This window comes from Myotis myotis, unplaced genomic scaffold (assembly GCF_014108235.1).
Source record: "Myotis myotis isolate mMyoMyo1 unplaced genomic scaffold, mMyoMyo1.p scaffold_m19_p_5, whole genome shotgun sequence".
Classification (NCBI taxonomy): Eukaryota; Metazoa; Chordata; class Mammalia; order Chiroptera; family Vespertilionidae; genus Myotis; species Myotis myotis.
This window is the reverse complement of record NW_023416357.1, coordinates 103,878,165-103,894,879: the sequence shown is the minus strand read 5'-3', so window position 1 is coordinate 103,894,879 and position 16,715 is coordinate 103,878,165. Positions and strand designations below refer to the sequence as shown.

Below are 16,715 nucleotides of genomic sequence, written 5' to 3'. Positions count from 1 at the left end.
AGGGAATAGAAGTTGTTTGGACCTTGCAGCCTGTGTACACAATCATGGATGGTTCTGAAGAGTTGACTTGAAGAACAGATTTCCAAAGAAGGCTGCCTGCATAGTAGTTCCACAGTTGCCCTTTCTAGGTGATTTGAGTCAACCCATCAGAAGCTGCACATCCAAGGCCAGAAGTATCATTTTGGACTTTGGGGAGGGTGGTTTTATTTGGCTTGGAAGAGTAGCACAAAAACTTGTATCCTCTTTCCAAGAGCAAAGTGAGGAAATGTTCATCTGAGAGAATTGGGGGGAAATACATATACATATGCAACTAAATTTGGACCAATATGGTTGATAAATCGTTAAGAAAGATGTTATAACGCAATGACAGGTTCTTTACTAGACTTTTCTGAAATACTGTCCCTTTCCTGCTCTGGACAAGAATTGAGCAGCTTGTCCAATGCCTGGGAAAGGAAGACCTGCAGCCATCTGACCTGGTCTCTGTTAATGATGCCTCTTCCTCTAAATCCCTTTCAGGACTGGGAGAGGCAGAGAAGCCCCAGAGCCCAGGCTCAGTGGTCATTAAGATGTTAAAGTTTGTGCTGAAAATTCCTGATGATTTAATCAGCGAAGTGATTTCTAGTGAATTAAATAAAAAGCATTTTGTTGAAAAGTCACCCGGCTAATGTTTGGATCCTTGAAGTTCTGAATCTTTTACAGTGTTATCAAATGAATCAATTCATACATTTAGAGTCTGATCAGGTAGAGAGTTTTCTCACATTTCCCTGATCCTGGACCAGGGGGTTTAACCCCCAGATTTCGGTTTGCACCCTCCCCGTGAGTTGACAGCAAAGGACAAAACAGACATAAACCTCAAGGACTAGAAGGTGGGAGAGGAAATAGCAAAAGTGCCAACAGTCCTTGGAAAATAAAAAGTAGGTGGAAGAGGGGTAACTGCCTTGGCAGGATAGAGGAAGCCAAAGTGTGAATGCCTCCAAGTTGGGGAACACTAAGGGACATGGGTTCAAAAACTGATTCTGGCCCTGGCTGGTCTGGCTCAGTGGTAGAGTGTCGGCCTGTAGACTAAAGGGTTCTGGGTTTGATTCAGGTCAAGGGTACATGCCCGGGTTGTGGGCTCAGTTCCCAATAGGGGGCCTGCGGGTGGCAGCCAATCAATGATTCTCATCATTAATGTTTCTATCTATCTCCCCCTCTCTTGGAATCAATAAAAATATAATAAAAGTAATATGCAAATCAACCGAACTGTGGAACAACCGGTCGCTATGATGCACACTGACCACCAGGGGACAGACACTCAACCACAGTGGGAGTGCCGCTTGGCTAGAAGGCTGTGGTGGGAGCCTCTCCATGGGACATCGCCCTAGGGCTCCCGGACTGGGAAAGGGCGCAGGCCTGGATGAGGGACCCCTCTGCCCGCCGAATGCATGAATACTGTGCACTGGGCCTCTAGTATTTAAAATAAAACAGGTTGAAAGTTTATTCAGGGTAATTAGATATTTTTTAAATTCTCAAACTTCTCCCTGGTTCACACAGCCAGAAGACTGCTCCTCAGCTTGGCAGATAAAGGGAATTTTATTTCCTGGTAAATGTGAATTAAAAAATACTGCAAAATCAGGGACACCAGGCACAGCAGAGGACAGGGGACTTGACCAAAGACAGAAGAATAAAAACTGAAAATGAGGGCCCCAACCTCTTCCTCGGCTATTAAAAACACTGTGCAGGAAGCTTATACCGCTGCTCATGGAGAAATGAATGTGCCCAGAAAAAAGACATAAATAGAAACATTTGAGGAGCCCCCAGTTAAAATTCCTGTATGGGGAAGTCTCCCAGTTGAAAATCTTCACTCAGGCACATTCTTTTTAATGCCTAAGTCTTAAATAGGAGCAGTCATTGAAGGCAAGCCTCCAACTTGAAAGAAGTCAAAGCTAACAAATTCAGGGAAGGGACAATACAGGGTGTGGAAGGAAAAAATGCAGGCAAAGATAAAAGAAGATAAAGTGTCCCTGAGAAGATAAGAACAAAGCATGTAGAATATAAAAATGTAGCTCAGATTTTAATATTCAGTAGAAGACTTAAAAGATAAAGTTGAGTCCTGGCTGGGCTGCTCAGTCGGTTGGAGCATCGTCCATACACTGAAAGGTATGGGTTTGATTTCCAGTCCAGGCACATACCTAGGTTGGGGGTTGAGTGCCTGGTTGGAACACAAACAAGAGGCAACCAATGAATGCTTCTCTCCCTCCCCTTCACCCTTCCTCCCTCTCTCCAAAATCAATAGACGTATCCTTGGGTGAAGATTTTTTTTTTAAGGAAAATACAGTTTAAGTAATTTTCCAGAAAGTAAAAGAAACAAAACAAAGAAACAAAGATACACAATAGAAGGGAGAAAATGAAAATCAGAGGTGAGCCATGAGGTTCAACATCTAAGAGGAATTCCAGGAAGAGGCAATAAAGCCTATGGAAGAAAGAAAATTATCAGAGTAATACAAAAAAATTTTTTAAACTTAAAAGTTGTGTCACGTACCTCTTAATTCCCAGCATAGTCAATGAAAAAAGACATTAATTTTAATACTAAAATGTAAAATACCAGGAATAAAGAGACCCTAACAATAATAATCATCATCACAAATGTTTATATAGTGCATACTCTTTGCCAGGCACTGTTATAAGTGTTTTATATGTATTAACTCATTTAAAATTCCAACAACCCCATTTGTCAATAAAGAAGCTGAGGTGTTGAGAGACTAAAAAATTTGGCCAAGCCCCACCGGCTTGGCTCAGTGGTTGAGCATCGACTTATGAACCAGGAGGTCCTGGTTCGATTCCCAGGCAGGGCATATGCCCGGGCTTTGGGCTGGATCCCCAGTGTGGGCATGCAGGAGGCAGCTGATCAATGATTCCCTCTCATCATTGATGTTTCTCTCCCTCCCTCTCTGAAATCAATAAAATATATTTAAAAAATAAATTTGCTCAAGGTTACACAATCAGTCTTCTAGGCAGTGTGACTCCGGAGTCCAAGCTTGTATTCACTATGCTCTCCTATAATCTTCTGGGAAGAGGGGAAGATCATGCACAAAGGTTCTGGGATAAGAATAGTATCAAGCCAGCCTCTGTGGCTCAAATGGTTGAGTGTCAACCTATAAACCAGGAGGTCATGGGTTCAATTCCTGGTCAGGGCACATGCCGGGGTTGTAGGCTGGGTCCCCAGTAGAGGTCGTGCACGATGCAACCAATCAATGATTCTCATCATTGATGTTTCTCTCTGTCTTCCTCTCCCTTCCTCTCTGAAATCAATAAAAAAAATTGTTTTAAAAAGAATGTTATCAGCGTTCTCAATAGCAAACTGGAAGCTAAAAGCCAATGAAGGAATGCCTTCAAAATTCCAAGGGGAAATGATTTTCTAAAATGTATAATTTTATTCCTAGCCACATTTTTCAAAAATGTAGAATAAAGGCATTTTTAGACATGCTATGTATCAAAGGGGTTTCATCCCATGTACTCTTTCTCAAGAAACTACTGGAAGATGTGCTCCAGCAAAAGAAGGGAGCACACCAAGAAAGAAAAAAACATGGGGTTCAGGAAATCTAACCCAGCCAGGGGGAGAGGTGAAAGGGGCCATCAAGGTAGATGCTGGAGAGCAAGTCCACGCTGGGACAGGAGCCCGGAAGGCTTCCAGAAGAAGGAAAGTGGAACAGATACGGTACTGATGCATTTAATGTGAAAAGTGTGTTGGAAGGCTAATAGAAGATGTGAAATGAATTAGTGATAATTATATATATTAAACACACACACACAAGTGGGTCCTAGAGCAAATGAAGCCTGAAACGTTGCTAAAGGAAAGAGGACAAAGTGAACCTGTCCTGCTTCGGGCACATCATGAGAAGGCAGGGCTCTTTGGAAAAGACAGTAATGCTGGGGAAAATAGAAGCAGCAGGAAAAGAGGAAGACCAAAGGCGAGCTGGACTGACTCCGTAAAAGAAGCCACATGAGTGAACAGGAGCTGAGAAGGGCTGTTGAGGGCAGGACTCTGCGGACATCACTCATTCAAGCCAGGAGTTGGAGCTTAATGGTACTTAACAACAATAGAGAAAACTAGCAAATGGAAGAGAAGAATGAGGCCCATCGACTAGTCGAAAATAAAACCTTGTATAACAAATAAAATGTGATCACATATAGTACTCAGCAATAAATTTTTCCATAGCTAATGATGCTAATATTACCTAACAAAAATAACTAAGTTAACTTGATTGATTAAATCCAGTTTTCTCCTGCTCAAAGGTCCTAATAGCTTTCCATAAAATTCCTGCTACATATCTCCAGCTTTATCCCATGGCACTCTCCCCACCTCTCTCACTACACACTAGGGCGGCCATTAGCCTTTCCATGGTGCTTCCAACAAACCAAGATCCTTTGCACTTTCAGTTCCCTCCATCTGGAACCTCACCTCAGGCTCGCTACCTGGCTGGCTCACTCTCAGTCCTGGCTCAGCTCACATAAAACCTCCTCATAAAAGCCATCTCTGACTTTTGCCAACACCTCGCTACCCTCCCTATTTATTGGCTTCATACCTTTTATCCTAACTTGTACTTATCTTGAGACTGTATTAGTTTACTTTATAATTGTCTGTCTCTGCTAGCATGTGGGCTCCAAGATGGCCGGGGATGTTCTGTATCCCCAGCACCTACAACAGTGTCTGGTCCATAGTAAGTGTTCAGAATATATTCAATGAATGAATGAATGAATGAAGTACACATTGGGGACCCTAGCACCCTCTATTGTGACACTCCCCTTGCTCTTGTCTCCTAGCAGTGGAAGCTGACACCACCGATCTCCTTGAGGAGGCTTTGGAGAAGAAATTAGGACCTTGGTCCTGGTTAGCCCTTTACAAGGCTCTCTAACTGTTCATTTTCCAGCTTGAGGTGGGCAGTGGAAAGGGGAGGAAAATGACTGGATGCCTCCTTGGCCTGGGCCCTCTTAGTTAACTTAGAAAGGATGAGGGGTTGAGAGCAAGGGAGGCATCCAGCTTTTCCTTGGGGAGGGGCTGGGCATCAAAACGGAGGTAGCAGGTCGTGGAGGTGACAGGGCCTTGGGTGGAAACTAGAAAAGAATCACAGGTACAAGCCCGGGTAGGAAAGCCATGGAGGAAAAGGAAGAGGAAGAGAAGGGAAAGGGAAGCTGAAGCTGGAGGAGGATGAAGAGAAGGGACAGGATGACAGAAGGAAAGGCAGTGACTAGGTGACCTCAGCCCACACCACGCACCTGTGAGCGGCTTCCTTTACTTCTACTGCTTTGTTCTCCAGCTGCTGCTGCCTCTTCTGCTCCAGGGTTCCCCAGGGGGTGGGAGACTTGTTCCACTTGCTGAGGAGCATTGAGGAGTGCTGGTGAGCTGCAGCTATGCCTTTCTGGGTGAACTCAGACAAGCCGTGGGTCCCAGTTTTCTCATCCATAAAATAGGTGCAGCCACACCACCTGTGGCAGGAAGTCAGGGAGGGGATCCCATGAGATGTGCTTGTATAAATTAGTATTTATTTGAGCTACTCAAGTACCAGGCCCTGAGGAAACGAAAGCCTGACACTGCTTCTGTTCCCCAGGAGACCCAGTGTAGGACATCTAGAAAAGGGACACCAGTCACCCCCAACTAAGGTGAAAGGTGGTAAGTGCCATGAGAGCTAGAGTGCATGAAGTGCTATAGAAAATAAAGTTCTGTCCTCTGGAGGAAGTTCTGGAAGACTTCCCAGAGGAGGTGGCTTTGAAGCAGGGCTCTACAGGATGGGTGGAATTTGGATTTGGATATGCAGAGAAGTGAGCTGTGTGAACAAAGGCAGGAAGGGGGAGGGTGGGAATACCTAGCTGGACTTCAGCATGTGTGTAAGGGGGCAAGGCTGGGCAAGTAAGTTGGGGAAGAGCTTCTAAGAGTGTTGGAGACTCCTCCTGAATGGGCTAAGCTAGAGATTCCTAAAAGCCCTTGTCATGACTCCCCCTAAAACATTTGTTTTCTTAAATATATTTTATTGATTTCAGAGAGAGAGAGACAGACACACCAATGATGAGAGAGAATCATTGACCAGCTGCCTCCTGCACACCCCCTATTGGGATCGAGCCCACAACCCAGGCATGTGCCCTTGACTGGAATCGAATCCAGGACCCTTCATTCCGCAGGCCTACACTCTATCCACTGAGCCAAACTGGCTAGGGCTCCCCCAAAACATTTAATAAGAGCAAACTTTTGTTTTAATCCTACCCAAGGATATGTCTTACTGATTTTAGAGAGAGGGGAAGGTGGGGGGGGGAGAGATCGATGTATGAGACAAACATCGATCGGTTACCTCCTGTACCCACTCCCACCAGGGATCAAACCTGAAACCTAGGTAGGTGCCCTGAGAGGGAATGGAATTGGCAACCTTTCAGTCCATGGGATGACGCTCCAATGAACTGAACCACCCTGCCAAGGCAAGAACAAACATTTTTAATTATAGCAAAATGCCTTCTCACATCTCCAAGTTCAAAACCAACAAGGCCTATGGCTCTAGCTCCAATAAGAATAGCACTGTGATAGGTTGGGGATAGAACCATGAACAGCCCTGGGATCTCAGACTGGCTCAGGTTCTCCCACCCCCATAGCACCCACCCAGCTTATGGGCCTCTGCTACTTTGTTCTCCAGCTGCTTCTGCCTCTTCCACTCCGGGGTTTCCCAGAGGGCCTTACTGGGAGCAGTTGCACAGCTTGGCTCTAATAAGGAAGGTGGCCAAACTCTTATGAGTAGCAGAAGGGCATGTGTGTGCATGCTCATGTGTGCCTGTCCCAGCCCGTCCATCCTGTCATTAAACATTTATCAGCCTGTGCTCGGGAAACACCTTTATTTGAAAAGACTAGGGCACCAGTCTAAGGAGAGGTTGGGGAAGGGAAAGGCTTAAAAACGGCTCATCATAAACGTGGACCAAAACACAAGACCAAGCACACTGTGGCCCCGACAAAAGCTGGGAGGTCAGGACACCTAGGTATGTCTGAGGGGAATGGTGAAAACTGGATGTGGGGGTGGGGGTGGAAAGAGCATGGGATGAGGACTCCAGATGATAGGGCCAATCATGTGCAGGTCTGTTCCCTCTCCCCCATGACAGCCTCCCTTATCCCCCAACTCCGTGCTGTGCTGGAGCTGGGTTTGGTTGGTCTTCAGATGAAGCTGTGGAGCAAAGAACTTGGATGTCCCTGCAGCGTTCTTCACAAGAGCCTGACAGCTCAGCCAGGGATCTCCTGGGCAGAGGGCTGAGGCAGTCCCAGAGAGAAAGCCTCTCCCTCCTTGTCAATCTCCAAGGACCATCTGACCCGTGAGCTCTAGAACTCCTAGTTCTTGGCTATTCAAAAACCTGAGATGCAGAGACTCCTGAAAAAGTTGCTCTCCAAGTGTGTTTTAGTTTCCAGTAGAAGAGTGTTTGGGTTCTTATTTGGAGACGCTTGGCAAACACCAAAGAAGGTGCTAGGGAAGGTAGCTGGTTCCTGAAACTTTTAGTTCACAGATCCATAAGGCAACTCAATGCTCTGAACTTCAGGCCTGTGTGTCCACGTGCCTGCAGGACATCATCTGGATGTCCTAGAGCCATCTTAGACTCCATGTTTCCCAAACTGAATTTATCTTCCCTCCCACCCAGCTTCCAGGTTTCTCTGTCCTCTTTTCAACAAATGGCAAAACTATCCATCAATTTACTCAAGCTAGAAACCCAAGAAGTTACCCAGGACTCCCCCTTTTCTCTCATCTCCCATCTCCCATCTCCCATATCCATGTTGCCTAATCCACTGGCAAATGCTGTGCTCTAGATTCACCCAGTAGCTCAGCAGCCTCCAAATCAGATGTCCACTCAATGTGGAGCACTTTCCACTCTTGCCTCCATAACAGCACACTCTGCCAATCTCTCTTGTACCTCACCTGCCTCTTCTCTGCTGAACTGCTAAATGTTGGAGTACCTCAAATCATGGTCTTTCCTACGTAGATTGTTCTATTATTATGCCTCTCCGATTCGTTCTTTAAGTACTAAGTGTCTGAGACTACCAAATCTAAATTTCTCCTCTAAAGCTCAGGCTCATAATACACCTGCTTAATTGACATACATCTTCAACTTGCTCTGTCATAACTCAAACTCCTGAAGCCACATTTGTTAAATCTTGCACCTCATCTTTTTTGTCCCAGTAAGAATCATCCATCCACCAAATTGTTCAACACCCACAACCTAAAAGCCATGTTTGATTCTATCCTTTCCAGCTAGTTCAAAACCAACAAAGCCAATAGATCTACCTCAAAAATATGTCCATATTGTCCACTTCTCTCCATCTTCACCCACCATCAGCCTGGTCCACGTCACCATCATCTCTTGCCTAGACAACACTAGTAACCCATCCTCCTGCTGCTTTTCTTGCCCTTCTCCAATTCATTCTTTTTTTTTCCCCCCCAATTCATTCTTAACACAGCAGCCAGAGGGCTCATGAATACAAAGTATGATTATATGATTCTCCTGCCTAAAACCCTCCAAAAGGCTTCCATAATACCTAAAATCCCAAAGTATTATATAAATATAATTTATATAAATTTAAAAATCATGGGTAATTGATCTGATCTGGCCTCTAACACCATAACCAATAACTCTCTCCCTTGCTCACTACATTCCTACCATACTGGAATCCTCTTTGTCTTTAGAACATGTTAAGTCTTCTGCTTTAAGCATTAGTGTTCCCTCTACCCAGAACTCTCTTCTTAATTTTTACTCAGCTTCAATGTCACCTTCTCAAAGACAAGTAACAGAAAAACTAAAAGTGCCTGACCAATAGAGATTTTTTTAACTTATACAGTGGGGCCTTGACTTACGAGTGTCCCGACTAACGAGTTTTTTGAGATACCAGCTGTCTCTCAGCCGATTTTTTTGCATTGAGTTGACAGAGTAATTTGAGTTAACGAGCTCCTTAACGAGCTCGGTCTTGGAACGAATTAAACTCCTAAGTCAAGGCCCCACTGTATATCCAAAATCCTAAATTAGGGTTTTTCTGTAATTTGTAAAAATAAGTGGCCCAGCAATATTATCAAGGATCCGAGTCCTTTCCATCTTGCTATCTACCAGTCTCAGCTGGTGGGCTACCTCTCCTGATTACCCAGCCTTCACATACTAATATCAAAGGTAAAAACCTACCACATCTTGTCCTAGCCAGTTTGGCTCAGTGGATAGAGTGCAGGCCTGTGGCCTGAAAGGTCCCAGGTTCGATTCTGGTCAAGGGCACATGCCAGGTTGCGGGCTTGATCCCAGTGTGGGGCATGCAGGAGGCAGCTGATCAATGATTCTCTCTCATCACTGATGTTTCTACCTCTCTTTCCCTCCCACTTCCACTCTGAAACCAATAAAAATATATATTTTTAAAAATAACTATGTCTTAAAAAAAAAAGAATAAAGAACCTTTCCCAGAAGTCTCTACCACACTTCCTCTATCTCCTCATTGTACAAAGCTAGGCTACATGCTCACCCATAAACCGATCAATGGCAGGGCAATGGGGCCACATAATCAAGTAGAGAAGGATGGATCCCAGAATTAAAATCACTGTTCTGCAAAGATAGAGGCATGGGGAGTGCAGCTGAGTAGGTAAACAACAGTCCTTACCATATCTTCTCTGGACCATGCAATCTAAAGTTGCCTCCACTTTTCATGTTTAAATACATTTAAAATTTGTTTTCAAAAGGACCTAAATAGACACTTTTCAAAAGAGGACATTCAGAAAGCCAAGAGACATATGAAAACATGCTCAAAATCACTAATCATCCTAAAGATGCAAATCAAAACAACAATGAGGTACCATCTCACACCTGTCAGACTGGCTATCATCAACAAATCCACAAACGACAAGTGCTGGAGAGGATGCGGAGAAAAAGGAACACTCGTGCACTGCTGGTGGGAATGCAGACTGGTGCAGCCACTATGGACGACAGTATGGAGTTTCCTCAAAAAGTTAAAAATGGAACTCCCATTTGACCCTGTGATCCCACTTCTAGGAATATATCCCAAGAAACCAGAAATACCAATCAGAAAGGATATATGCACCCCTATGTTCATAGCAGCACAATTCACCATAGCTAAGATCTGGAAACAGCCTAAGTGCCCGTCAGAAAACTGTGGTACATCTACACGATGGAATACTATGCTGCTGTAAAAAAGAAGGAACTCTTACCGTTTGCAACAGCATGGATGGAACTGGAGAGCATTATGCTAAGTGAAATAAGCCAGTCAATGAAGGAAAAACACCACATGATCTCACTCACTCATGGATAATAAAAACCATTATAAACTGATGAACAAAAATAGATACAGAGGCAGAGCAGCATCAAACAGACTGTCAAACTACAGCAGGAAGGCTGGGGAGGGGAGGAGGGTGGGAGGGGGGTAAGAGATCAGCCGAAGGACTTGTATGCATGCATATGAGCATAACCAATGGACACAAGACACTGGGAGGTAGGGGAGGCCGGGGGAAGGTCAAGGGGGGGGGGGGCGGGGGAAGGAGACATGTAATATTCTTTGTAATACTAAAGCAATAAAACAAAATTTTTTAAAAAAATTGTTTTCATGGTACTTATCACCATTTGATGCAATAGTAGGCCAAATGGGCTCTGAGGCCAAACTGCCTGGAGTTGAAACCTGGCTACCACTTTACTAACTGCTGAGTTAAATGACTCAATATCTGTTTCCTCATATGTAAAATGAGGATGAGGATGATGATGAGGACAATGATATTACCTACCTCACAGGTTGTTGTGAGGATTAAATGAGTTGCTGTAAGACTTAAATATGTAAAATGCTTAAAACAGCTACCTGGCTCCAGTTTATTCCTAGAGCCCAGCTGTATTCTGGAGATATTCTTGTACCCTAATAATAAATTCCCCCTTCTGGCTTAAACTCTTCATTTCTGGGGTTCTCCGCTGAGCGTCCTTCCGGGTCGCACCCCGTCATTTCGCTTTGGCGCCATCTGGCGCCATAGGTAAGTGACGCGCCTGCGCTCTCCCCGCCCTCTGCCCTTTGTCTCCTAACCTGGTGGAATCTGGTATCCACACCTTTAAGATGATTGGCCAACACGGAAGCATTCCGGGGCAGAGGCCTATGAGCGCGCGCCTGAAGCTTGCTCCTATTGGTCCAGTCCGGGTAAGGGGCGGGCTATAGCAAGCTCCACACAAGTAACTGGCCTTTCCTGCGGCTCCGCCCCCGGAAGCAATCTCTAAAGCCTGTGATTGGCCAGAGCCTCTGGAGGCGGGCTCCGAGCTGAGCGCGGGGTTTTCCTGGGCAATCTGGGCAGCAGCTCGGTGGGCGACATGTCCACTGTGGGTGGGGAGAAGCCTGGGGACGCGGGGGGCGAGGGCACCGAAACTGCCCGCCCCTTCAGCTTCAGCCCGGAGCCCACGCTCGAGGACATGTAAGCCGTCTTTCCCCAACCTGGGCTGGGAAATCACCCCCTCTCGCCCTTTTATTGGGGAGGCCCCTCCACGTGTCGGGAAGAAGTCTGGCCGCTGTGCTCGCGTCCCAGCTCTGCAGCCTGACCTCGGGCGAGTCTAACCTCACATTCAAAATGGGCTTAGCAGCGCACACCTGAGGCAGGGGGATGGTGACGCCAGGCGAGCGGTGTTAAGGCCCGCCCTGAGGAAATACTCGGGCCGATGCTCAGCCCTCCATTCATGGGAGGTAGAACACAGACACATGCAGGGAGGGGGAGGCACTGTTTCTTGCTGGAGGAAACCAAGAAAGGCTCCTCGGGGGAAGTCCGCGGCCCTACACGGTCTCTGTAAGATCGTAGGGTTTAGGTCTGCACAGAGAGGGATGTGCCAGGCGGAGGAAGCCGCCGCAGCAGCAGCAACAGGAGACGGAATGGTAAAGAGGGTATTGTTGGGCTTCCATGGAGTTTAGGGTCTGGTCCATTTTATAGACATGACTAAAGGCCATTCAAGGAGTTACTTGCAGAATCCTGTCGGAAACCCATGCCCCTATTACAGACCAGAGACAGCTGCCGGGGCCCTGCATCTCCTCCCGGCGCCCTAACCCTGGGACTGGGCTTCCACCCCTTTCTCCTCCACCAGCCGCCGCCTCCATGCTGAGTTTGCCGCGGAAAGAGACTGGGACCAGTTCCACCAGCCTCGGAACCTCCTCCTGGCCCTGGTGGGGGAAGTGGGGGAGCTGGCGGAGCTCTTGTGAGTAGATGAAAGGCTTCCTGGGAGAATCTTTATGGGGGGATGGGGGGTGGGGGGTATTTGATCATCAAATATCCATGGGTTCAAGTTCCCCTTCTCACTGCCAGGCTCTGTTCCTGGTGCTGGGGATAAGATGACTCAGTCCCTTGAGGGGTGCCCCGCCTCCTGGGAGAGAAGACAGCAAGGCAGATCTTGGTCTAAGAAAGGGCCAGGGCAATCTTCCTTTACCTCTGCCTCTGGGATAGAAAGGAATATATTCTATAGAGAACGTGCCCATGGCACTCCAGGCAGAGGCGAGACTACATGTGCCTAGGTCAGCCGTGGGCAAACTACGACCCGCGGGCTGGATCCGGCCCGTTTGAAATGAATAAAACTAAAAAAAAAAAAAAAAAAAAAAAGACCATACCCTTTTATGTAATGATGTTTACTTTGAATTTATATTAGTTCACACAAACACTCCATCCATGCTTTTGTTCCGGCCCTCCGGTCCAGTTTAAGAACCCATTGTGGCCCTCGAGTCAAAAAGTTTGCCCACCCCTGGCCCAGGTGGTAAATTCAGGGAGAACCTGAGACTCTTCCAGTGAAAGCTTCTCAAGGAAGAGCAAGGACTTTGTATCTGTTTTGTTCTCTGGTGTGTGCCAAGTGCCTGGCCCACAACAGACATTCAGTAGGTATCTACTGAGTAAGTGATAGGGCTGTGGAGCAGAGGGGTGGGATATGGAGCCAGCATAAAATTGGGGTTAGAACTGATGGAGTTTGGACAGAAGACCTGACCAGATGGGAGTGGTAGAGCGAGCACTGTGTCAGCAGGGTGGATGGGTCACCAAAAGAATGGGGGCAGGGAGACCAGTGAGGAGGCTGGTGCAGATAAGGCCAGAGGTCATGAGGCCTAAGCCAGTGAAGTCACAGGGGGGTGGAGAAGTTAGGGCATAGACGTGTGTGTGGGCAAGACAGTCATTTATTACAGATTTATGAGCCTCATCTGTGTTCTTGCTCTTCTAGAATCAAGAGATAGGGCCTTTCGCCCTAACTGGTTTGGCTCAGTGGATAGAGCATCGGCCTGCGGACTGAAAGGTCCCAGGTTCGATTCCAGTCAAGGGCATGTACCTTGGTTGCGGGCACATCCCCAGTGGGGAGTGTGCAGGAGGCAGCTGATCGATGTTTCTCTCTCATCGATGTTTCTAACTCTCTATCCCTCTCCCTTCCTCTCTGTAAAAAAATCAATAAAATTTATTTTAAAAAGTAAAAGAGAGATAGGGCCTTTCACAAGACAGACATTGTTCCCACATTCACAGTGCAAGGAGACTGACAATAAATAAGCAAGCTTATTTTTTTTAGTGTATTTGTATTCATTTCAGAAAGGGAAAGAGAGAGATCAGTGATGAGAGAGAATCATTGATCTGCTGCCTCCTGCTCACCCCACACTGGAAATGGAACCTGCAGCACAGGCATGTGCCCTAACCAGGAATCCAACCATGACCTCCTGGCTCATAGGGTGATGCTCAACCATTGAGCCACACCAGCCAGGCTTATTTTAAAACATCAGCAGTTGTGATAAGTTCTGTGAGTAAAATAGCACCAGGTTGTGAGAAAGGAGGAAGCAGAGGGAGAAGGCTTTTCTGAGGAGGTAACACCTGAGCCGAGAACTGGGCAACAGGAAGGAGCCGGCCCTGGGAAAGCTGTGGGGGGAGCAGGGAGATCATTCAAGGCAATGGGAACAGTAAGTGCAAAGGCCCTGGGACACTTTGACTGACCTGTGTGCAAGTCAGAAAAGGCCAGGGTGACTTTTAGGTGGGGCGTTAGGGAGAGTAGTGGGTTATGACATTGGAAGAGGCGGGAGTCACTCAGCTCATGCAGGACCTGGAGGACATGGATTTTATTCCAAGCACAGCTAAGGGAGTTTCAGGAGAGGGACAAAATGTAATGTGTAAATGTGCTTTTAAAAAATGATGCTGGGCAAGAGTAGAAGATGAGTTAGCAAGCTTCCCCAGTAGTCCAGGTCTGAGATTTAGTCTGGGGTGGCAGTGGCTAGGGCTGGAGAGAAGAATTGGGTCTTGACAAATGAAATGATCTCTTGCCAACTCTTTGACTCGTCTGGGTGACTCATCTGTTGGAGGCTCTTCCTCACCCTGAGTCTACCCAGGGCCCATATGGGTTGAACTGTCCTTGGAGGAAGTTCCTAGGATGTGAGAATTCATCGCTGCAAGAACTGGGGGGTCCTGGGAGGCGGAACCCATCGTCCTAGCTAGCATCTCTGTGCCTGTGCCTATCTGTGTGTTCCATCCCCAGTCAGTGGAAGCCCGACGGGAAGGCTGGTCCCCAAGCCTGGCCCCCTAAGGAACGGGCGGCCCTTCAAGAGGAGCTTAGTGATGTCCTCATCTACCTGGTAGCATTAGCAGCCCGCTGCCGTGTGGATCTTCCCCAAGCAGTGCTCTCCAAGATGGACACCAACCGGAGACGCTACCCAGCACATCTGTCCCGCGGCTCTTCTCGCAAGTATACAGACCTGCCCCGTGGGGCCACCTCTGAAGACCAGACTGTGGGGACTGCAGACCTTGCCTGTGAGTCCACAGGTCAGGCCTCAACCTAGAAACATGGAATCAAGATCTGCAGCTCAGCATGGCATGTGAGGAAGACAATGGCCTGCCCAGGGAACCTCATTCTAGTCCTTTCCTAACAGATCACAGACCTAGGGACACGTCCTGAGGTCTGAGGTTTAAGAACCTCTGGAAGACAGCCTCTTGGTAACTCTTCTCCCTCAATAAAAGTTTTGTTTAACCGCCTCCAGATTCTTCCTGCAGTGGCTGGGGAGGCTCCGTCTCAGCAGGTGCTGAAGAGGGGCACCAGGGTTGCCTCTGGGCCCAACTCCCGTGTTTCTCTACTGTAGCTCCCACCTGCAGGGAAGAGATCTGACTTCAAGCAGGTTGCCTGTGAGATTCCAGCCAGTCTCCTTCCCCTTCGGGGCCTCTAACAGATAGGAGGCTGTGCGTAGCTTTAAGAGCCTAGGTTTTTGAGCCAGGCCATCAGGGATCAAATGCCATCTTTCATACTTAGCTGATGGTATTCATTGATTTCCTCATCTAAATGGAAATAAAGTGCCTGCCTGATAGGGTTTTAAAACTTAGGTGAGCCCAGCTGGCGTGGCTCAGTGGTTGAGCGTTGGCTTATGCACCTGGAGGTTACAGTTCAATTCCTAGCCAGGGCAGATGCCCGGGTTGCGGGCTCGATCCCCAGTAGGGGGCATGCAGGAGGCAGTTGATCAATGATTCTCTCTCATTGATGTTTCTATCTCTTTGAAATCAATAAAAATGTAAAAACAAACTTAGGTGAGTTATTACTGTCAGTAGAGTGCTTAGGACAGTGCCTGGCACATAGGACTTTGTAAGTTCCCAGTTATTAACTTTCAACTCACAACTTTCAGATGTCCAGAGCAGGAAATGTCAACAGTTGAGTTGGGCCTGGGTCCAGGGCTGAGCCTCAGGCCCAGCACAAACTGGGATCAGATCTCTGATGTGGAGCAGGACAGGGCTTCCACTCCTCTTGGAGTTGGGCCTCTCGCCCCTGCACTGCCATCTCCAGGCCAATTTCTCATTCCACTTCTATCCCTAAAAATAGTGTTAGGTGTCTGATTTACCTGTTGTGTGACCTCGGGCACATCACTTTCTTTTCTGAGATGCCCATGGCCTGGGTGATGCTGGAAAAAAGACCTTCAAAGTACTTTTGCTGCCCTTGTCAACCTGTTTCCACATCAGTAAAATGAGGGTTCCCCTTTACTGGCCTCATTCCTCTCGGTGACCTTATCCCTCTTACTTCCCAGGTAAAACCCCAGATTGGAACTGCTTCAGCTTTGTGTTCCCCAGCCCACCCTGCTCCCTACCAATAGCAGTAGGAGCCTTCTCCTTACTGGTTTGCTTTCAGTACCTCTCCTTGATCAATTATCTCCTCTCTGTATAATCAACTTCTCTTCCTTTCCATTACCCCTCACCAGAAGCACAAAAATTGAGTCTCTTCCCTATAGACAAAACCAACAAACTCCCCAGCTACTGCCCTCATACTTTTCACAGCCACGCCTCTTGAGAAGGGTTATTACACCCACCCATCTGCTGCCTCATCCTCCCATTTATATCCTAACCCACTATCCACTGAAATGGCTCACCACTTCCCCAAACTCCTACGACCAGTGGGCACCAGAGCAAAATCTGACCACTTCCTCTGAAACACTTTTCTCTAGATTTCCCAAACAAGGTATTTCTGAGTTTGTCTATCTCTGGCTGTTCCTCCCAGGTACTTCTTGGGTACCCTTTTCTGGGAGAAGGGTCATGCACTTCAGACCCGATATTGCAAGGTGTTCTTTTCAATCACCTCTCTGACCCCTCCACGTTGACCTCACATTCCACATGTCCAGATTCGGGGTAACAATTGCCACTTCAACTGTTCTTATCCTGTACCATCTGTGACTCTACCTGTGGTCATCCAAGCTAGGAAGTGAAGTCAGCCCCACCTCCCTTATCCCC

The 16,715-nt window shown here is 47.2% G+C and overlaps 1 protein-coding gene across 1 annotated transcript; it reads left to right on the top strand.

Annotated features, from left to right (window-relative positions):
- Nucleotides 1-11,264: 11,264 nt before the first annotated feature.
- On the top strand, nucleotides 11,265-14,984 carry DCTPP1 (dCTP pyrophosphatase 1). The gene is made up of 3 exons (XM_036310396.1): nucleotides 11,265-11,432; nucleotides 12,091-12,201; nucleotides 14,491-14,984. Exons 1-3 carry the CDS (start codon nucleotides 11,332-11,334, stop codon nucleotides 14,789-14,791), a joined length of 513 nt encoding a protein of 170 aa, XP_036166289.1. The 5' UTR covers nucleotides 11,265-11,331; the 3' UTR covers nucleotides 14,792-14,984.
- The last annotated feature ends 1,731 nt before the right edge of the window (nucleotides 14,985-16,715 follow it).

Coding starts and splice junctions, on each gene's coding strand:
- DCTPP1 (XM_036310396.1), top strand. CDS start 11,332: ATGTCCACTGTGGGTGGGGAGAAGCCTGGGGACGCGGGGGGCGAGGGC. Junction 11,433..12,090: donor GAGCCCACGCTCGAGGACAT/GTAAGCCGTCTT, acceptor CTCCTCCACCAG/CCGCCGCCTCCATGCTGAGT. Junction 12,202..14,490: donor GGGGAGCTGGCGGAGCTCTT/GTGAGTAGATGA, acceptor TTCCATCCCCAG/TCAGTGGAAGCCCGACGGGA.